Source organism: Rattus norvegicus, chromosome 7 (genome assembly GCF_036323735.1).
Source record: "Rattus norvegicus strain BN/NHsdMcwi chromosome 7, GRCr8, whole genome shotgun sequence".
NCBI classification, from domain to species: domain Eukaryota; kingdom Metazoa; phylum Chordata; class Mammalia; order Rodentia; family Muridae; genus Rattus; species Rattus norvegicus.
In genome coordinates this window covers 91,974,807-91,997,947 of record NC_086025.1, presented here as the reverse complement: position 1 = coordinate 91,997,947, position 23,141 = coordinate 91,974,807, and the positions used below count along the sequence as shown (strand labels likewise).

At 43.5% G+C, this 23,141-nt stretch overlaps 1 protein-coding gene across 1 annotated transcript in view; it reads right to left on the bottom strand.

Moving 5' to 3' along the window:
• Nucleotides 1-23,141, bottom strand: part of Fer1l6 (fer-1-like family member 6) — a 155,444-nt gene that overhangs the window by 108,670 nt on the left and 23,633 nt on the right. Inside the window, exons 2-8 of the mRNA XM_039080186.2 lie at nt 17,712-17,750; nt 14,829-14,914; nt 8,719-8,833; nt 6,941-6,995; nt 6,718-6,849; nt 3,482-3,544; nt 256-334 (exon numbers count right to left, since the gene is read on the bottom strand). Coding sequence (XP_038936114.2) covers nt 256-334; nt 3,482-3,544; nt 6,718-6,849; nt 6,941-6,995; nt 8,719-8,833; nt 14,829-14,914; nt 17,712-17,750 — 569 coding nt within the window. The remainder of the gene's footprint in view (nt 1-255; nt 335-3,481; nt 3,545-6,717; nt 6,850-6,940; nt 6,996-8,718; nt 8,834-14,828; nt 14,915-17,711; nt 17,751-23,141) is intronic.

The following is a 23,141-nucleotide window of genomic DNA, read 5'->3' as shown; positions in this document are numbered from 1 at the left end:
CCCACACCCACAGGATGTGGTCTCTCTCTGATGCTTACAATAGTAGCCATTTGTGGATATCCCTAGTCCTCAGGTTATCCCACTCTCCTCCTTCCCCTCATCTTTTCTCCCACCCTCTGATATTTCTTCCAACAGATCACAGGCATTTGGGAAACTTTCAGTCTAGTGAATCACATAGGAAAATCCCTGCTTTGCAAAGCAGAGAGTCAACCAAAGAAGGGTAAGAAGCAAGATGGATGGGTGGAGCTTGCTTACCAGGTTGGTTGTACACCGTCCCCACATCCACTCTGAAAGAGCCAATCAGGATGCTTCCTATCAGCTTGTGATGTAAGACCTACAGAGGATACAGCACCAACCTGCAACATTTGTCTTTGCAGATACATCTGTGAAATGGATTTATGGCTCACCTAAGAGATCTCTAGGACTTGATCCTTGTCTGGGTTTGACTATGCTTTCATCGGGTGAAGGATGCCTGACACTCTCACTACCCAAGAGATTTCTTTAATCAAATAGACCCTGGAAAGTTACTCCTTAACGTCCACCTCTTCCTCCTCGAACTTGACCTATCCTTCACTGGCTGGAGCAAAAGTCACCTTCTCTAAGTATCTGTCCATGATCTCCGGAGCTGCCACTGGTGTTTCTTTCCTCAGCCTCCAAAACATCTTTCACAGCTTTCTTTAGAACTAGCATGTGTTGCTGGGAGCTGTGTTAACACTGCACTGTAGAGTGAGTTCCATACAGTATAGCATTTGCTCTGATTAGAAGGGAGCAGAGTGCCTATCTCAGTTACAGCAGCGTGCTAAAAGGCTGCTATCACCCTACCACCATGAGGAAGTCCTGAAGGAAAGTGACACAGTTGGTGCCATGCATAGAAGTCATAATGTGTGGGAGGCTTATGGAAAACTGGAATAGTTTAATCTTTAATGCAGAAAGAAGACTGTGACTGAAGTGCCTTCAAATCTTAGAATGCTACAGCCAGAAAGGAGGTCAGGCTTCTTGCCTGGTTCTTAGGTAACACAGGCTGAGATTTTAGCTCTGTTAAGGATGCTATTTCTTATACTAGTCAGAATCTCTCAGCAATGAAGGGGCCATTCTCCAGAAGTAGTGGCATCTCTGTCACTGGAACCCAAGGGCCCCAAGAACTTCATGGCATCATGGAGGTACCTCAGAGATTCCTACTAACATAAATCCCATGATTTCCTCAATCGAGGGCAGTGTCTCTTTGTATTTTACCTACCAGGTGCCTCATTCATGACAGATACTCAATGAATGTTTGATGAGTTAATGGATGGTTTAAAGAAGGATGAATGGTAGAATCTAGAATCTTCTGAATAGCTTATCCTATTTCTCTTCCTACTTGACCATCTCCCTCCCCCTCCCTCCCTCTCCCCTCCCCCTCCCTCTCCCCCTCCCCCTCTCCCTCTCTGGCTGTGATTTTCCAGTGTCAGAGAACAGAGGGGAAACAAGGGCAGCTTGGCTTCAGCAGAGGAGCTATTTAGGACCACACACAAAAAGCTGCCTCTGTTACCAGCCTTGTTTTCCATGACTAACATGACTCCCCAAGGCCTGTCTCAAGTTCCTTTCACAAGGTAAAGGTCCCTGTGAAAGAAAGGGAAGTAACACGCCCTAGAAGGGAACCTACTACTGTTATTTTGCTAAATGGCCATGCTATCAAACAGCCTTCTAAATACCTACATTTGTACATATACATCTGTGCTGCTCTCTGCCCTGGTCAGATTCTGTGGTGGTTAATACAAGGACTCATAACTGTCTAAGTGCTGAGAATACATGACTATGACTGAACTATTTAACTATTGAATGCTGAATTCATTCATTCACACTGACTTTCAGGTTATGAACTAGCAGGAAAGTTGTATTAAACATAAGAGGGAGGGGTTTCCTTTAAATCTTGGGTCTCCCTAGGAGTCATTTAAGAACAGCAAAACAGTGTCTTCTCCCAAAGAAGGAATGAAACACAAAAACGAGCTTTCATCCTATGTCTAAGAGTCCAGGTGTCCTGCATACAGTCATGACTCTTGCCTATGATGTGATGTCTATGGTGATGAGCTTAGCTTCTCCAGAGCCAGTGTCATCGGGTGGCTGCAGGAGTGCCAGAGATGGCACAGAGTCCTGAAAGCCGCCCCAGCTCTCGAAGTATCTTCTGCATCCTTGTCATCACACCTGAAACTCAGGTGCTAAGAAGGTTTGGCTCTTGGTGGTGTTTCATTCCTCAAGAGCCACATTCTTCTAATGCTCTTGGGAAGGACGCTGTCATGATACCACTGGGACCCAGGCCTTGAGACAGGACTTTATCGACATTCAGCTGAGGTTAAAGGTCATATCAGATATGTATTTATCTAGTGTGCTATAGAGTGCTAAAAACAGGACAGGGAGGGGATTTCTAAGATGAAGAGTCAGCCTTGAGATTCTCATCTGAGTTGCTGCGACTGTTGAGGGACCATTCCCTTACTCTCTGTGCACTTTTTACCAACATAAAATAGCAAGTAGTAATCCTGGTCTTTGAGAAGTCTTTAGAGAAAAGCACTTAATCACTCTCAACCCCCACAACTTGACAGCCCCAGGCATAACCAGCCTCATACCCCTCTTCATGGACAAAGTGGCTGTTTTCTGAGACTAAAGTAATAGATGTCACCGCCTGCCACCCACTGCTCCCTGACCCTCGGCTGAATATTGTGCAGTTGGCCATGGTACCAACTGGCCACTTCTGCTCTCACTTGGGACAATATGACTTCAACATCTTTACTTTCCATTCCTGCCACACATCACCTAGGTGCATGACAATGTCCTGGCAAGCCCAGGGCTCTCACTATATATACTCTTCAGTCTGGATCTGTGGATAAACTTCCCCTCCCCCTGGACAGCCTCCCTGGATGGGCTGAGAAAGATCTGTCTAGCAGATCCAATTCCCCCTTGGAAATGTCCTGAGGTCCACACTCAGAGGCAATTTTTAAGAATGCTTAAATGCTCCAAATTATTTTCTCTGCCTACTGGATATTATCCATAACGAGACTGACATATGTGAACTGTCCCCAGTTTCTATTCTTGATCCTCTATTTGTCACTTCCTAGAAGAAAAGATGGTTGTGATTAATTAGGGTAGATATTATCCCAAGAGAAAAGCATAACATTAACTTGATTTTAAAAAAATAACTGAAAAATGGCAGCCAATTAAGATATCATCTGCAGCATATGTTTCATTATTCCCACATCCACTTAGCAAAAGTTTAATGTAGTTTATCTCTTGCTTCCAAAAAGCACAGATTCCCTTGAGATGGCTCTGGCTCATAAAATCATCCATATTGGGGATTTTCAGCTTTAGCCTGATGGTGCCATGGTCACCAACCATACATATGCCCTAAATCCAGGCATCCCTAACCATGCTGAGCTGTCCCAGAGAGTCCCTGGTTTCTAGAGTCTCTCCTCCTCTCCCTGAGTACCACCACCTGCCATGCTGTACTTACTGAGATTTTGATGATCTTGTCAAAAAGATGTACTTGGGGTCCGATGAAATCAAAGACAAAGTACTGTAAAACATGAAGTTCACCTTGGTTATCAACCCCAGCATCTAAGAACCTTGCTCCTGGAATGAGTTAGACCCCTTAAGTTGTTTTCAGTTGATTTGTATTACTTTATATATTATATTTAAAATGCCAACAACTACATTCTTGCATAGAATAAGTGTAAATATTCCTCTAAAATAGATATAAGTAGTATTTCTGGATCAGGAATTATGTGCATGTAAAATTTTAATAGTATTAAGTTTTTTCTTCTGAGGGACTAATAAGTTGTATTAGTTATTTTTCTGTTGTTATGATAAAATGCCAAGGCCAAGGCAACTTACAGAAAATCAAGTTTGTTTTGGCTTATATTTTGAGGGGGAACAAGAATCTGTCGTTGTGAAGAGGCTTGGCTCTGGAGCAGAAAGCTGAGAGATCCTATGTCAACAACAATACAAAGCAGAAGGAACAAGCCGGAAGTGCACTGGGCTTTTTATCTCAAAGCCCACCTCCTGTGACATATTTCCTTTCTGCAAGGATGCACTTCATAAACCTTTGCCATACAATGACATTGAGTGACAACCGATGGTTCATATATCCAAGCCTATGGGGGACATTCTCACGCAAACTACTGCAGAAGGCATTTTACATTCTGGCTTTTGCTGTATCTTTTTAACCCTTCATGTTGTTAGTTCTTTCTTTCTTTCTTCTTTTCTTTTCTTTTCTTTTTTTGTCTTGTAATAGGTAAAAGGGTATATTGGAATAGTTTTTGAGCGAGCTCATTTCAATATTTCTCAGGATTCTTTCTGTTTCAAACATTCTTGAAAAATTACCAAGACTAGCCATGGAAGGAACAAAAATAAAGATGAATGATAGAAATTTTTAATATTGGAAAAGATATTAAATTTCAGAGTTAAAGAATTACCTTTGGGGCTCGCAATATGTCTCTATGGGAAAAGGGACTTCTTCAGAATCTACATGATGGAAGGAGAGAACTGATCCTTGCAAGATGTCCTCTAACTTCCATATGTGCACCATGGTACATGTGCTCAAGTGTCCACATGCTCACAGAGAGATAAATAACTAAAATGTAAAAATTGTGTGGCTGGATCCCCTAAGTTGCAATATAGAGGGAGTAATGTCTAAAGAGCTTAAAAGGTGATGACCAGCTTCATAATTTTAGTTATTTCTCGCTCTAGAGCCGTGCTTTGGGTCTCCTGAAGAAGGGACCAGGTATGTAGAACAAGTTTCACAGAGGTTGAGTCAGGTGCCTCTCAAGTGAGGTTGTAGCATAGGATGGGGAGCTGTGTGGAGGGAGAACAGTGGGGTGGGAGAGGAAGGACTGCGACACTTGTACCCTGGGTTCTTTCCTTTGAGCTATAGATATAAGCGAATTATAAATTGTGGACAGACATACCAGTGGGAAGAACAAAAAACTGACATTTCCCCCCTAGAGTAAAATAGAAAAACAAAAATAAACTGTCATGTGCTGTGCTACAAGATCTTCAAAATAGCGGTGGTCCCCCAGGCTGAGGTATGGCCCTATAGTAGTCATAACATATGGGTTTGATCCCCAGTGCCATGATAAATGAATAAATTTAAAGGTGATGACAATTTCATTTTAGTCAGAAAACAGGTATGACCTTTAAAGAATTTTTCATATGTAATGTACACACACACACACACACACACACACACACACACCCTTTTTTTTTTACACATTTTAGTATGTTTTTAATGTTTAAAACTAAAACTTATGGAAATTTCACTTGGTGAAATTCTTCACTCTAATAAGGATGACTATATGGTCCTTTGGGCTGGTGATGTTCCAATGTTTGCTGCCTTCAGCTGACTTAAATTGTTGCACTCTCCGATTTCTCATAGACTCCTGGGCCTGCACCCATTTTTCTAGCCAGCAAACATTCAACAACCCTACTTCCTCCTCCAACTCCTGATGGCCTCTGCCTTGAATGTGAAACGCTGTGACCTGGGCTTGCCTCCTGTTCTTTATCTTGGTTTCCTGCTTGCTATGGTTGGGCTCAACTTGACGTCATTTACAACCAAAACTGCAGATATAGGTATAACATTTAACAAGTAAATGGAGCCTTGCAGTTTTAGTGAATTTTCCACACACACTCTTTTATATCATATCTGTGCCAAAACGATGGAGGGGGATGTGGACAACCCTGACACAGAAGAAAGAATTAACGGCTCAAACGTGATTCAGGGAATTTCAGTTAATGTCTTTATCCATGCCGTCCCTGTCGTCCTTGTAGATTACTGTTAGTGGAGCAATGAAGAATCTACAGCATTGTTTTAAGCAATTCAGGTTGTCATGAAGTTGGTAATATTCAAATTTAAATGCCTATGCCCCATTCCTCATAAGTTAGGCCACATAAGTATATTTTGAGTACAAGCCAAAGGCTAAAAGTTTTAGTATCTACGGATGAGAGACTACACAGTTAGTATATTATAGCACATGAGAGTGATGGAAAATTCTCCAACCATGAAGCAGAAATGAGCTTGGCCTGTGTGACCAGCTGGGCCCTATCCTAGAAACCATCGTCTTAAAAAAGGAACAAGACCCAGGACAACTGAGTCATGCTAGTGGGCATTATTTGTATTCCTGTGTATGCTTGGGCTCTCTCTGGAAGATTTCTAGTATCTTGAGAACGGATCCCTCCAAGGGTGAAATCTAGAATATCAGGGTCTGAACATTAAAGGGAAGTGAGATTTTCTACTATATATTATTTTACACTCTGTCATTTTTTTTTTTACCAAATAACATTTTATTTACAAGAGAAACTATTTAGAAACTCTCCTCTTTGGAGTCTTTTAAATTTCCTATGGATCCTAGAAAAACACAACTGTTTTGCTTTCCAATCAAGTATGCTTATTTCAAATTCAGTGATTACAATTTCAGTGTTGCTCCTGTGGAAAAGAATGTCTACTGTCTCTCTCACCAGGATCCAAGGTTCACTGAATGCAACCCCAGTGCTTCTTAAGAATGGCCATGAACTTTTGAGAGATAAGGAAGTGGCCTCCTTTCCTCTCCTGTCTACTGTCTTGTTATCACTGCCTTGGGACTGTGTGGAAAGAGTTCAAACTGGGCTGTGAACGTAGATGGGAACAGCCCGAGGGGCTCCAACTCTTCTCACCAGTGAAGAGGTTGTGGGCCCAGAGGATGCTCTGCGACTTACCTCATTATAAAATGGGCTGTTGGTCCCTTCCTTCACTGTGCTTTGCTTCTTCTCATCCCCAATCTCAATGGTCACAACTGGGTCAATGTTCTCGCCCACCAGCTGTCGGGCCTCAGTGATGGTGATGGTGATCTACAACACAAAACAGTGCTCAGCACTCGCTCACTATTGCTCTTCAGTCTCCTGACTGGGGGATGCTGGGTAGGAGGAACCCATCACTTACCTGATAGTTTTGAGATTTGACCTCCCCATCATGGATCTTAGTCAGCAGCTTTGCTCTATTAAAGTTAAATATATTGATATATAAATTGATAACATTGTGTGCAAGTGTAAAATAAAAAAATAAATAATGTAACAGCAATAATAATGTAATGATAAATTATATATATGTGTGTATATATATATATATATATATATATATATATATATATATATATATATAAAATCAAGAAAGAACAAACTTCAGACATATAAACCATGGTAACATTTTCCCAGGAGTTTCTAAGGACTTCCTTTACATGCTATCACAGGTTCTCTCTACATCTCTGGGGAAATAAATATAAGTAGACAAGTGACTTAAGATTTCTTTTTTTTTTTTTTTTTTTTTTGGTTCTTTTTTTCGGAGCTGGGGACCGAACCCAGGGCCTTGCGCTTCCTAGGCAAGCGCTCTACCACTGAGCTAAATCCCCAGCCCCTATGACTTAAGATTTCTATGACTCAGCTTCCCTATCCTAATAACAAGGCTAATAGTACCATTTATACCACAAGGCAATTGCTAGACTTAAATAATATAGTATATACAGGCATTTAACCTAATGTCTAGCAAGAATAAGCACTAGCACTTTTTATATGTAAGGTTCTCCGTGCTTTTCCTATCTCGATCTTATAGAAATGATGACTCCTCAGGAGGGCCAAGACAAAGATGGATTGAAGGAAGGATCTGCCCTTTGCTGAGCTACTTTTAGACCCAGGAACACTTCATCTTTTCTAAAAGATGTAATTTTGAGTGTTGTGATTGCTTTTGAATGGACTGATAGAGAAGAAAATTGGAAGGCATGGCCAAAAGGCCATCTCATCGAGTTTCACAGTCACAGGGAATTCGTTTATCTGGACTGTCTTGGGTAATTGAAAACAGACAGGAAACACCTGGGAACTTAGATATTGGATAATCATGGGCAGAGGAGAAGGATGCTTGTTACCACAGGAGCAGCAATGGGTGGGAGACGAACTGAGATGAGTTAGATTGAACGATGTTCTTTTGGCTTCTAACAGTGACATTGTATAACTGCCTCCATCCCGTGTCTACAGACTGCAATTCAGCCCAGTAGAAACTACTGTAAGCTGCAAAAAAAAAAAAATCTCAAGGCTTTTGAATCAAACTGATCTGAGGTAGATTTATTCTCCTCAATTTTAGACTTTAGCTACCACTAAGCCCTAGTTAAAAATCACTAAGCTGCCAAATGACAATTGGACAACCATCTGAGATCACTAGAACCATCTAACTGACACACAGACTCAAGGACAATAATAACAGTTTTTATATTAAGCCACTGATTTGGGTGGCTTAGGTTTGTTCTGTTCTCACAATCCCAGCCAATCATGAAATAGCATGTGGAAGCCAGCTTCTCCTGAACCTTCTCTGGTTGTTTAGGAAACACCTTCTCTTGTGGGAGAAACAGGAAACTAAGGTAAGTAGGATCATGACGAATTAAAGAGCGGGCTAAGGGACAGCTCCCAAGCCTGTCTTCCTGACTTGTGCTCATCTCTGAGCTCCTAGCAGCACAACTAGGCCTGAAGCTAGTGGGACCAGGATTCTGCCAAAGGTTGGCCAGTATCTGGAGGCTGTCACGCAGAGATACGTTGAATAGACACAGAACTCTCTTCCCTTTTTAGACCTTTGGCTCCTGGTGGACAGGGAAAAAAAGGTCTTCTCTCCAGTTCTCTCAGAGCCTGGCATACCCAGGGCACAAAGTGAGTGTGCTACGTACGCAAAAACCATACCTTCTCTTGGAAGGAGCTGAGGGGCCAGGTGTGATAGAAGCGTCATCATAAGTCAAGTCTTCTGGTCCTTCCTGGTGAGAAGGCCCTTCCTGTGGTACTTCAGACTCACTACCATCTAAAGAAACAAAGGAAGAAAGAGAATTTTGTTAAATTAATATAAGGTGGTAGGCAAGCCTCCACTTTGTGCCCACCTGGAGCAGGCACCATAGCCCCTGCTCCTATTGAATCTGATGTGACAATAAAGCCAGGCAGACAAGTGCATAATGTAATGAGTGTGTGTATCCATTCCTTTATAAGAAGGGATAGAAGGATCAAACAAGCAGATGTACAAACTAAAGAAGACCTTGACAAAAACAGTCTCCCAAAATAAATGAAACAGTCAGGAAACTGGTAGTCACTCTTGAATGTGCTAGTCAGCTTCTAATGGCAAAATCTCATGCTGTAAAAAGACAGGGAGTCATCCCTGGACACACCCACCCCCCAAGTGGTGCCTCATAGAGTGACATCAGAGCAGGGCGGGGAGGGGCCACTGCAGATACAGGGTTCTGAGACAAGGAGATTATGCTGGGTTATCACTTGGACCTTCAGTGCAATAATACACATCCTCACAAGAAGGGACAGAGGGAGATTTTAAACAGGACCGAAGACAGCTGTGAGACTCTAGGGGCAAAGATTAGACCCCTATCTATTACAAAGCAAGGAACAGCATAGCCCCATCCCACTTTGTTATGGTTTAGATCTTAAATGTCTCCAAAGCCACGTGCTGAAGGTCTGGTGGTCAAATCATGCCATACCTAGGAGGTGGGAGACCTGTAAGATGTGAGGCCTAGCGGAAGGGAGTTAAATCACCAGGGACATGTTTATGCAGTAGAGGTTGGGATCCAGGCTTGCCCTGCTGTTGCTCTACCATGAACTCCTGTAATGTCTGGCTATTCTACTGCCCAAGAACAACATAACCAAGAAGTCATGAACTAAAACCCATGAAAGATGAAACCCATCTTTCCTTTTTATCAGATGATTACCTCAGGAATTTTGTCATAGTGATGGAATACTGAATAATGCAGAAGTTGGAAGGGGGAAGAAAGGTTCTTCAGGTTTTTGACCCACAGATGCTGACCCACGGATCAGGCATTTGAGCGTCATAACCATGGAAGAATACATGCATTAAGCTACCAAATTACCTACTGTAGGGAGGACAGGTCAGTAGGAAGCCCTAAGGAAACAAATCTATAGGAATTTAGCAAAGCCAAGTGAGTGGATTGTAGTCATATCCTTAGATCCTCCAATCCTAACCTAGATGCTGATGTCATTCATGGGAACATTGCCCAGTGACCGAAGTTTGGCACACATATGCATGTTACTTACCTTGTCTTGGAATGATGTTTTCCTTATCTATAGTTAAGGCAGGGTTGATGCCTAATATATCATAAAGTCATTAGGAAGATAAACACAACAGTGTCCCAGCTCTCCCTCTGCGCCTGTCACAGCCTAAGGAGGCTTACGTGAGTCATAAAGAATTTCCTGATTTTTTCCTTCTATAAAATGATGATTGAATAAGGAAAGGGTCTTCAAAACTTTTTAAAGCAACCAGGTTCTTTTTATAGATGTCTGTCTGTCTGTCTGTCTGTCTGTCTGTCTGTCTGTCTCTCTCTCTCTCTCTCTGTGTGCTTGTGTGTAAATGTTTGCATGTGTGCATATGTTCGAATGTGTGCACACATGTATGTATATGTGTGTACATGTATAAGAATGTATGTATGTATGTGTATTTTTAAAAAATCTTGTCATCTAGGAATTTCTCCCCATGAATCAAACTAGAGATTGGGAAGGAAAAAGTCCCAAAATGGCACACTATAGGCCAAAAGCTATTGTGTACTATGGAGATGGAGCTTTCCCCAGGGCATCCTAATAGCTGTTCCCAGGGCTTCTGAGACTCAACTAGAAGTACATCAACTGAATTATTTCTAATGTCCTCCTCAGCTTTGACATGTTTGAGTTCTGGTTTTAACCAGACAACTCTGACACACACACACACACACACACACACACACACACACACACACACACCTTGAACATGAAGACATATGGGCTCAAGCAGCCCACTCCGTAGGAGCTGGTGTCCCCAGCCCTGGTCTTATTAGATTCTCTATCACAACAGAGAGGAAAGCTGGATGAAGAGGAACCTCGTTTACTGCAATCTCAGTGAGAAAACTCAGGGCAAAGCCAGACAAAAGGGTCAGCAGAGGAAACACTAGTGCCTGGCTGAGTGCCTAGTAGCCTTGCAGCAACAAGATAAAATAAATGCTTCTCTGCTGATGCCTGAGACGTGTGGGTGTAGAGCTCCTGGCATAGATGCAGATATGCAGTAAGCATCCTTAGGTCCCTCAAAAAACTAAACAATGAGCGAGGGTAGATACAGGAGAGGCATCTAACAGACCATGGACCCCTTCCTCCAGGTCTGACGTTAGATAGGGGCCTCTCAAGGTAGCAAAGTCCCCAGCTGCAGCTTCTTTATGGCTGACACGCCTTTGTCCACTGATTTATGATGCTCTCTCACTCGCCATTCGCGCAGGGTGATTTTCACAAAGCAAAAGTGAATGATAGCACATGACCTCTCTATCCCAGTGGCTGCCCACCCTATTTAGAAAACATCTTAAGTCCATACGTGACTCAGTGTGGATGTCCTGTTTCACCTGGCTTCCACCTGCTCCTCCTGACCACCTGGCCTCTGCCACCCTTCTCTGTTCTCTGCCAAACCAGGCCTTGCTCAGTTCTTTCTGACCTAATTCTGACTAACCTGGGATTTCAGTCACAACACACCACACACAGACACACACAGACAACACAGACACACACATGTACGCGTGTGTGCGTGCACACACACACCCCTGAACTCCCATCTCTGTTGCTTGTTCCTTTGTGGCCACCTTCCCACTTTGAAAGTCTTGCTTTGACCCTGACTTTCAAGAGAGCCCCTCTCTGTATGTACTGACAATCTTTGTGTCAATGAGCCAGGAATCTAGATTCCAGAACAGGCTCCTACTCAGCCCAATGTCTAGCCTTCCTTGTATTTTCTTCACTTGCAATGCATTTGCGTGGGAGGGTCCTGAGTGCACACATATCATGACTGGATGGGATGACTCGAGGAGCTTTAGGATGGTGTGGGTCCAGGGAGACCACAGAAGTTCATGCAGTTATCTGGTCTCAAAGTATCTACTCTGTTACTATCCCATCAGCCAAAATGAGAAAAAAGGCACACAGAGAGAAAGGGGAGGGGGAAGAAGAGGAGAAAGGGAGGGGAAGGGGAAAAGAGAGGGGAGTCAGGTTGAGTCAGCCTTCCTAAGAAGAGTAACTTGATTCTTCCAGCAGAGAGAAACAGGAGTTGGACCTCAAGCTCCATCGAACCCTCTTTGAACTTCCCTCGGAAGTTCCGTTGTACAGATCCGACCTAAGAACAGGCTTAAGGATCTGGGTCATACATCCTGAGGCAAAGCATAAGTTAAGAAATGTGGGAGCTGATCTGGAGGGCAGAGGAGCTCTGCCCAAGGTTGTCTTCCCTCCATATTGGCCCTACATTGAATACTAGACTTAGCCTAGGGTCAGATACTTGATATGTATTCCATTAACATCATTGAATATGGGAATGAACGAATGGCCACAGGGGTTCCCACTTAGTGAGCAACTGATGAATGGATGTGTTAGACTCTAATAGTTAGTGTAACAATAATTTTGGCATAATCCCAATTCCTCAGAATACATATGAAATTGACTTTAAGGGTATTCAAATATCATACACGCACACACACCAAAGTCCTAGCTTCCTAAGCTAAACCAAGAAGGAAGGACCAATGATTCTGCTCTGACACCCATGTTTGTCCCTTCGATAAAGGCCAACTCCTCCCAGCTTGATGGATACCATTTACTTTCTAGGATGGGCTAATGGACCTCTGCCCTGTTTGTTTTGTGGGCTGAAGACTCTTAACAAGAAGTAGCCACAGAGCTGGCTCCCCTGGCATGCCTCGTATAGACTGCTCTTATCTCCTGGTCAGTGAGTGAGAAGCCATTTGAAGTAAGCCTCACCCATTAGAGTCTCTGTTCTGAAATACAGCTAACAGAAACTCAGGGTCATACATAATGCAAGACAAGTAACAAGTAGCAAAAGCTTATTAAATATGACATATGTGTTGATTATTTCATAAGGCCCTGTAGGGAAGGGAGCATCTCTTAATCAACCTGGTGGCCTCAGGACCTAATTTCAAGGACCACAAAAAGATCCAGGGCCTTTAAATAGTATCATCCATATTATTGGTCTGATTGAATAAACAAATATTCCTATTAAGGACTCATCTGTGGGAAGGGAAGCAAGTTGTGCGTGTGCATGTAGAGGTCAGAGGTCAACTTTAAGTGTCTTCCTCAGTCATCCTTCATCTTGACCTTTGAGCCTGACCTAGACCTTACTGACTGAGCAAGACTGGCTAGCCAGCCCACCTCAGGGATATGTCTGTGTCTGCCTCCATAGTACTAAAATTGCATATCACCATATGGTGAGTTCTTAGGAGCAAACTCAGGTCCTCATGCTTGTATAGCGAGCAGTTTACTGATTGAGCCTCCACCCTATTAAGGCCATATAGCTTTTCTTACTAAGTTTTAAGTCTTGTAGCCACTAAAAATGTACTATACCCAATCTCCAACTGTGGTGGTTTGAACATGCTTGGCCCAGGGAGTGGCACTATTTGGAGGTGTGGCCTTGTTGGAGTAGATGTGGCCTTTTTGGAGGAAGTATGTGGCCATGAGCATGAGCTTTAAGACCTTCATCCAAGCTGCCTGGAAGACAGTCTTCTGTTTGCCTTCAGAAAAAAAAAATGTTGAATTCTGAGCTCCTCCTACACCCAGACTGCCATGCTACCACCTTGATAATAATGGACTGAACACCTGAACCTATAAGCCAGGCCCAATTAAAGGTTGTCCTTTATAAGAGTTGCCTTAGTCATGGTGTCTGTTCATAGCAGTAAAACAGTAAGACACCATCCCACGGTAATTAGTCATTACCCCCAGCACTTCAGTATAAATGAGTGTCTGTCGTTTTCTAAGACTGAGTTTTATGCAGAGCAGGAAGAGTAGCTTTAGGTGGGGCTTATGGATATAGGAAAGCTGTGGTGGATGACAATGAAGATGGTGAACATGAATTATTGCCATTGCACCATTTGGGTCTAAGAATGTCAGCCTTTAACTAGATATTATCAAAGCCACTAGGAAGAAGTCTCCAGGAAGCCATCCAAGACCTGTCCACTTGGAAACCCAGATGCAATTTGATTTTATCAATGCCAAGTGCCTACCCATTGTGAGGCTTGGTCCTCACTTGGTGGAAGGAATAGTCTGTTCAAAGTACAGAAAGTCAGGCAGCCTGGACTGACCTCTCAATGCAGCTGCTTCTCAGGGCAAGCTGACTGATGGGCATTCTATGCAGACAGACAGAGCCTTCTACAGAAGGATCTTCTTCCCCTTGGTTTAGGCACTACTATTGCCATCTTGAAATCCCTCATAATTTCTTAACAATGGCTTTACATTTTCACCCACACGCCCCTGCCTTACAAATTCTGCAGCCAGCCTTTGTCATGCATAATTTTCATTCTCTTTGTAACCTTGTTTGGAAAGCTAAATCAGACAAATATAGAATCAGACAAATCAGACAAATAGGGAAAGCCCCTCCTATCTTACTTTGAGAATCCTTTTACTTTGAAAAATGCCCTTGATCCTCCCCAGAGCGATATGAGGTCAGTTTGGCTACCCATGCCATGCCCATTTGACAGTGGGAGACTTGAAACTCGTGAGCCACTTATCTGACAAATACAAAGGCAAAAACAGAGCTTGAACCCATCACCACTTCCTTATGGGGACCATTGCATGGCCCAGAGCAGGGGTCTACCACACTCCTATTTGCCAATGATGTTAGGGTGATTTCCCTGAGGCCTGCATCAGCATTCAGGAGAAGCAGGAAGTCAGGCAGATTACTGCTCCCCATCCCATAGACATCCGCATTCTCAGACCAGGGAGTCCCAAAGGTGAGGACCTTTGGCCTGGGTAGTGGGTCATGCCCCATCCTCACATCTCACCTTGTGCACCCTTGTTGGTGAGGACCAATCCCTTCTCTGTTTTATCTTTCTTCTTCTTTTTCAGCTTCAGCCCAAACATTCCCTTTCTGAAAAGAAAAAATAATCTCATCAATATCATCATGGAAATGAGTCATTGTCCCTACTGGGAGAAAGTGAGCACAGAACTGGTGAGTCCTACTGGCTGGCCAGCCACCTCCTCTACACAGGGTAGAGGTCAAAAGACATATGTTAGGAGAGCCTCCCCAGTCCCCTTGGCTATCCCCCTTTTCCACAAGCTATCTCATGTGAGAGGGGTAGGCTGGGGGTCCTAATCATTCTAGTTCAGCATCTCTCGTGTCTCCTGGCCTGCCTGTACCAGGTGCTATGATCAACTCTTTAGGGGAATGACGTCATTTGATAATGGCAGCAATTGTCTCCTACCTAACTTACAGAGGAGAAGCCAGAGAGTTGTGACAGTTTCTCAGGCCACACAGCTCCTGGAAATCTGCTTAGTTTACAGAGGAACCTAATCTCTCGTCTGTCTGCTTACAGTCCACTCTAACTACGGGGGAACCTGAATCTCCCAGGCCTCTTGGCAGAGCCATCGCTTCACTAAGCCAGGCTCTCACACTGGTTCTGAGGTCAAGAGACTCTGGTACCTGCTGAGGCTGTACCATAAGCACCCTGATCAACTGCTATATAGTATATGCTCAAAATGTGAGCACAGTGGAGACTTCTGTTGCTTTCACACACCATGCATGTTGCTTTGGGTTACAGACTGTTCACTAAGAGGGTAGCAGCCCTGCTGCTCTCTCCTCCCAGTGCACACTTCCTAGACTTATGCTTCTGAATGTGGGAATAAAGAGATGGTGGAGTTCCATGGGCAAGGTCAGACTGCCTATGTCCCACTCAAGCGATGTCTTCACAGCCCAGAACAGGCCCCTGAGCTTTCCTAACTTCAAGATCCCCACAGGGATAACAATGTAATGATAAGTGGAAAGAAATGATCACAGTATATGGAATATAAGCTGCTCTATGAGTTTTTGCTGTTGTTGTTATTGTTGTTGTTGTTGTTATTGTTGTTGTTGTTGTTGTTGTTGTTGTTGTTGTGCTGTGAGTTCCTTGTCAGCCTGGGATACCTAGTGAGACCCTGTCTCAGTCTTATCTAAGGGATAAGATTAAAGCCAACAAGCAGAAGAAACTAATTTCCATTTGATTGATTTGCTCACTTATTTCTTAAGCTTTTGCCATTCTTTGACCTAGGTTAGGGCACCAGCTCACCAAGGCAGAGCAATGGAGTAGACTTAGGAGGAGAGGAAGCCCCTCTCCCTGCAGGTTTGCAAACCAAGGACACTGCTAAAGATGGTGGACTGAGGACGTGCATCACGACGGGACTCTGACCTAGGGGAACTAGGTGTTGTGGAGAGTGAGCTGCAGCAGGCCTGAAATGCGGAGAATGGACTATGTCAGCACCCAAACATGGACTGGACTTCTCCCTCCTTGGGGAAGTCACATGGCCTCTCTGAGCCCCAGCTTCTTCAGAGAGATACCATGGTACCTGCTTTATGTCCCACGTGGGAATAAAATGCAGCAAAATAGACAAAGAGCTTAATCAGTGCCTGGTATACAGCTGGTGGCAAATGAGTGCTCTCTGGGAAGGAATGTCATCATCCTAAATCCAGGAACTTCCAGAGAATGAATACCAGGGGCCTCCCCTTTCTGAATTGTCTAAGAGAGCATTCCCAGTGTTAGCTGTTGCTGGTCTCTTTTCAAAGGGTATCTGCCAAGTGAGGGGCCCACATCTGGTCCTTTCCAAACCCTGAACACCATACAAATGCTCTTCAAGAGCTCATCGCCATGAGTGGTTCGTGGAAACAGAGCCTCATCAGGAACTTGGCCCATATCTGCTGGCTGCCTGTCAAGGCTGAGGTATTTCCATCTGCAAAGGGGACGTTGCTCCTAGTCAATAATAATGGTGCCAGAAGGAGACCTGGCATACACAACATGAGTGGCCTGACGTTCTGGCGTCTCCCAGAGAAACCCTGACTAGATCCCTGGGGCATAGCTGAGAATGCTACCACGGCAGAGGGAGAGGGATTCCCATCCTTTGGCACAGGTACCTTTTCCCTTTGAAACAAAGAGAGCTTGACATTGCTGTCATTGGAGTCTCCTAAGGGTTGGAGTCTTTAAAAAAACAAAAACGATGTCTTGAAATCACTTCAGAAAGTTTTACTTAATCGAGGGTAGGGCTTGAATTCAAAATCCCTTGTCTAGAGCTCAGATCTCTGCAGAATAACAAAAGAAATCTTTCAGGAGTGCCCCCAGACACTTCTATCACTTTGCCCCTCACTGGCACGCTAACGTCAGTTTGGTGAACACACAGTGTCTGCCGGAGACTGTGAGTCAGCTGTCGAAAGCGCTCCTGTGAGGTGCAGCTTGGGAAAACTGTGTAACTGGGTACTTAGATGAGCTCGTATTCCCCCATGCAACACAAAGACATTTATTACTCAATTCAAAATGACACTAAAATAGGAGATATGTTTACAAAGTATCAATGACAATATAATAGGAATCTTAATAATCTTATAGTGAGCCATGTGATAGAGATCACATTTTCCATCTGATCTCCTAGGATCACCAAAGCATACCATGGAGTAAATACCACCCTTATCACTTCTTCTAAGTAGAGTTGGGGCTTCTAATGAGTACATGGGAACCAACTACCAAATCAAGATTTGACCAGTGAGTCTCCAACGTATCTTCCATCACACCTGCCCTCTCCTGTGTGCTGATTACTCTAACATGGAATGCCAAAAGGAAAAGGCTTTCCTGCTCAGAATCTATGACATTCTTTCCCAGGCCACCCAGAAGAAGTTAGAGAAACACAGACACAGCCATACCAACCTGGTCTCCTCAGGGTGGAAGCTACCGTGACTCCGATATCTGTGTCCAAACAAGAAGAATGTTAAACAAGGCCTGGATTAGACTAGATTCTGCCCATCTGCTGTGGCATTGGTGCAAAACACCTGGAATGCCAGGCACAGCTAGTGCAGCATTGAGGAGAAAGGGCTGGACTGGCGTTAGGCTTTTAAAGCCACTTTCTAATTGTGTAATTGATAGTGGGCATAGAACCCCTCCAAGCACTAGGCTCTTCTTTAGAGGGCAGTTCTAAGTAAAGTCTAGTTCCCACACTAGGTCATTATGCAGACACCCTCACTGAGCTTCTTGGTGAACTATTTATAGAGAGCTACACCCATTTCTTTAGATAGTTAATTTCATGTCTTTTTTATGGCTCTATGGAACCAGGATTTAAAAAAATCACTTGAAGCCAGAGTTGTAGTATTTCTTACTCAGTTTGCCAGATTCCCTTCCAGCACCAGCTTTTCCAGCTCCACTGAAGAAGAAAGAGAGCTTGGGCCAAATGGCCAGCAGTGAGCCAATGGTGTGACCAGTACAGGTCTGTGCTGCCTCATCCCCATCTAAGAGGTCATGGGATACAAGTTGCTTGAGTATTTCATCTTCCAAACCCTCAGTCTCAACATCCAGAAGAAAAGAAACATAAATAAACCCAGAGCTAAACAACGAATTGCCTTTAAAGGTTAAACTATGTGTAATTATATATTTAATAGAGTTTTGTTAGCAAAAGAATAAATTTGCATATAGTCAAATCTACCTTTAAAAGGAGCGTTGGCATGATGGTACAGCTGTGTAATCCCAATGCTGACCTAGCAGGGGCTTTATTGACTCAGTTTTCTTTTTCTTTAAGAAAATTTAAAAGATTGCTCTCAACCAAAAGTGGAAACAATACACACCACATTAAATACAATACACCTGTTTGGGGTGCACTTTTAGCTCAGTGTCCACCCCTTTCCATTTACCCCACCACTATACCTGCCACAGCACTGACTATCCTAGCTTCTTTCTTAATCGTGGGCTCAGTTTCAGCCATGGTAGAGCATAAGCTCAGGTTTAAGAGAAAAATAGGCAGTCTGCTATGGGGTTAAAAAGACCCTGGTCAGCTAATGGCCTGAATGCATTGAATACCAACTCTTTGTCCAGTGGGAATTCACCAAGACAAATGGATGTGCTCTTAACAGAGCCCCAACTGCCCTTGTTTTATACCTTCAAGCCCTGATGCCCATCATGATGAGACCCCGATGTTACAACTTGACCGACAGTCATTAAGAACCTGGACATTCTGAACTACAAGAAGTCAGCTGAGTTTAGTACATACACCTCCAAGGACTCTAATTAGTGCCCCCTTCTCCCTGTGAGTTCTCAGAACACAAGACTGTTTAGGACTTCTCTGGAGCTGCAGTGCCAAGAACTAGGCCAAAACTCGTCAGAAGTATTTACCAAACATTCAAGAGCAAAGTGGCAGGAGGGTGTCACTGTAGGAGAGCCTCGGGTAAAGGGGGGCTTCTTTCTTGTAGGCGTCTCACTCACCCCACTGCATAACGACAGTGGTTACAGTGAATGCCATCTTCCTCGGGCTTGGAGCTCCTCTCAGTTCCTGGGCTGGGTGCCTCCCTTCTCCCAGGCTTCCCTTCTAATGAACACCTCCTCCCCCATAGACATCATCATGTCGCACGTGGCTGGGCTGGCTAGAATACAAGGAAACTAGAGAAGCAGATTCTAACTGGGTAGTTAGGACTTTGTTCTTTCCATCCCAACACCTTCTCTTGCCTGGGCCCCTGAGAAATGTTGGTTGAGCTGTATAAGCCCTTTCCTGCTTTTGGTCATGATGCTTTTATCACAGCAATAGAAACCAAACTAGAACAAGGGGAGTTCAGGATTCTGGATCTACCTGTTTCCTGTTCTCTCTCTACCTCTCGCCTGCCCCATGATAAGACCAGTGGTCTCACATACCACAGACTGGTATATACACAGCTCAACCCCAGTCCACCACTGAGGGAAACCATGCAGGAACCATAGAAGGAAGCTGACTGCCGGCTGGCTTCTTTCTCATAGTTTGTTCAGCTGCTTTTTTCCCCAACATAATATTGTTTTGTTGATTCCTTGGGAATTTCACATCATCGCACTTACTCACTGTTGGCTGGGAGTGCCAACACAGTGAACTGTGTGCCCTGAACTATGAGTCAAAATAAACCTTCAGCAGTTGCTTCCACCATATTGACAAGAAAACTAAGTAATAGAAACAGGACCTATAGAATCCCTTTGAACAACACTATTTGTTCTTATGGGCATCAGACCCTTAAATGCCAGTGTGGGTTGTGACCCTCTAACTGGATGGCATAGTATCCAGCCTTTCAGAATGGGTTTGACCCAATGATTACTGACCTAAAGAACTCCAGAGAAGAAGAGTCCTGGTAATGTTGGTGTTCCCACCACACCCATGTGTCCCCTCTCCAGCTCTAGGCATCTCCTGGCTTCACTCAGGACATAGACAAACTCCTCCTTCATTCTCTACCCTTCCTGCAGTCTACTCAGAAGCCATCTTTGAAAACCTTTGAAGCCTTAGAAGGGCAAAGAACTTTTTTCATCCAATAAATTTTAGCTGCAAACCCTCTTAAAGTTAACATCTCACCAAGGGAACACATTAAGCCTCTCTCCCCTGAGATCCTAGAATAAAATGAGATGGTATGCTGGACATCATCTCTACAATACTTCATTGAGCTCCCCAGAGCCATAAAAATCTGAAAAATTGAATTACTAACTGAATTTAGCAGGATATCAATAAGCAAGGACAATAAAAAAATCAATATACCTCTTTGTACCAGAGACAGAAGTTAAAATCATAAATAAAATACTGACTATAAGAATAAAATTTTTTTAAATTGAGAATAAATCTAAGAAATATGTGTGATACTGCTACACTAGAAAATATAAAATACGATAAATGGATGAATAGTACATGCTTTCAGATTGAAAAATACAATAATAAAAGGTAACCAATTTCTCTAGCTTAATCTGAAAGTTATTGTTTGCTGCATTTATCTTGTAAAAGTATTTTACTTTGCAAAAATTTTCAAGGATATATTAATGATTGGTGGAGTTGTGTGTGTGTGCTTGCATGTATATGCATGTGTGTGTGTGTGTGTGTATGTGTGTGTGTATGATACTCCCAGAAAACATTTAGTTTTTCAAGAGATACATTCTAGAGTTAAAATCCCTAGCTCTTAGCATTTGTTCAGTCACCTGCTAATCTGAGAAAATCCTTGATATATTTGTGCCTCAGTTTCTTCACTTGTAAAATAGAAGATAAAATATGCCCCTCTTGTAGGGCTGTTGGGAAGACCCAAGAGATGCAGGATACAGTTTGCAAACATTTACATGCTATCTCCCACAGATGTTAACTAAATTAGAAAATGGGATCAATGTTCTGAGCTTCTTCACAGGCTCTCTGCAGTGTGTTTCAGCACACCTGACCCTCAGATCCTGTCCTCTATCCCGATAGACAGCTCCTCCTAATCTTGTCACACTCTTCTGCCATGACCATTCCTCACCCTGAGACTCCGGTTAAGGTGACTTTCTCCATCTTTGCCTATCAAAATTCAAATCGTTCTTCTAGGCTTAAGTCACCACTTCCTTTGATGAGACTCGTTCTTGGTTTTGCAGGAGGAGCAGGTCACTCACCCTCTGGCCTCTGTCCACATGCTGTCCTTTTCTTCCTTGCGGCATTTGTCACATTGGCATAACATTTTTTGAAAAGACATCACTTGCCTTCATTAGACACTGAGCGTTTGTCTGAGCCCCAGATATCAATCACAGTATTTGGTATGAACTAAGAGTCCTAGAATATTGGATTAGGGACAGATGAATGATTTGATAGAACATACAGCTATATGAGTCAGAAAGAGTTAAAGTCAGTGTAAGACAGGGAGCAGAGGAAAACAACCTAAAATGCCAGTGGCCGGCAGAGCCTTGACCCATTGCTCACCCTGGAACTGTGGATAAAAAGTAAATTATCCACTTTGGGGCCTGGGAAGCCATTAGTGCTCTGTTAAATGGGACATCAGTCCTGGCTGTCATCAGGCCTCCATCCATTTCTTACAATCAGCCCCTTTAATAACACATCTTTCTTTCCCTTTCTCTCATTGTGGTTAAATATCTCCTGTGGGCTGATAATTTTTCTCCCATGTGGCCATTCAGTGAGAGTATACGAGGTTGTTTGTTTTGAGTGCTTCGCCATGCACAGGTTTACAGAGATAAATGCAGCACAGTTCCTTAGATGGCGCACTCACGATGTGGGTGGAGACCTAGACACCCACAACTGTAAGGAAATGTAGGAATGTAGACTAAACTCTTTCAGAGAATGAAGGATGGCTTGCGTGATCCTGGGAGGGTCAATGACAGCATGAATGGGAGGTCCTTTTCTAATTGGACTCTAACTGGGTCTTAGAAGAGGAAAAAGATATGGGGGGGACATGACTGGGAAGAGTGAACATGACCTGAAGTCCTACTGTGTGTCAAACTCCTTTGCACAATATTGTTCATATAATGACCACAGCGCTGGAAGGAGACAATAGCACTCCCAGCTTAAAACATAGATAGTAACTTGAAGAGGCTAAGCCACTTGACCAAAGCCATGGGTGCAGACAAGGTTCAGACCCCAAAGGTGCCATCAGGATCTCCCTCTGGCTCCTGTAGGAGGCTGGAGTAGTCAGAGGGGCCTTTTTTAACTAGCTGTGAGTCAAGATGTTCCCTTTAGCTGGTCTTCAGGAAGGTCTAGACCACTCAGAAATGCCTACCTCTGATACCATCCAGGCCATACACAGGAGTAAAATTAAAGCCTTCCTCAAGGCCCCATCTCTCCATTAAGAATATAAGGCCTTCCTTAAGAGCTTTCCCAGAATTAAAACCTCCCTTCCCACCTCCTACTGAAATATCAGATAAAACAACTCCTCCGGTTGTGATAGACACCAGAGTTCCAGTCTTCCCCATATATTCTCAGACAAGATACCATGTAAAAGGCCTGGAACATCACAGTCAGCCCCTGGTAACTCAGTGCTGCATAGTATGCACAACACTCTTAAATATCCTCTAGGTGCTCCCATTAGCTACAATCTACCATATTTATTACATACTCTGGGAATAACTAATTCACCACCTTCCAACTACCTAGTAACCTGGACCACTGTTGTCTTCATGGCCTAAATGATGGTTAGTACCAACTGTCAAGTTGACAGGATTCAAAGTCATCTAGGAGACAAACCTCTGGGCATGTATGTAAAGGAGTTTCTAGATTAGGTTAATTCATGAGAGAAGGCCTGTATGAGACTTATATAAAAAGGGAAGTCACTATAACTGTAGACAGTTCCATCCAACAGACTCGGTCCCTGAGAAAGCAAGCTGAGCGCCAGCATCCACCTC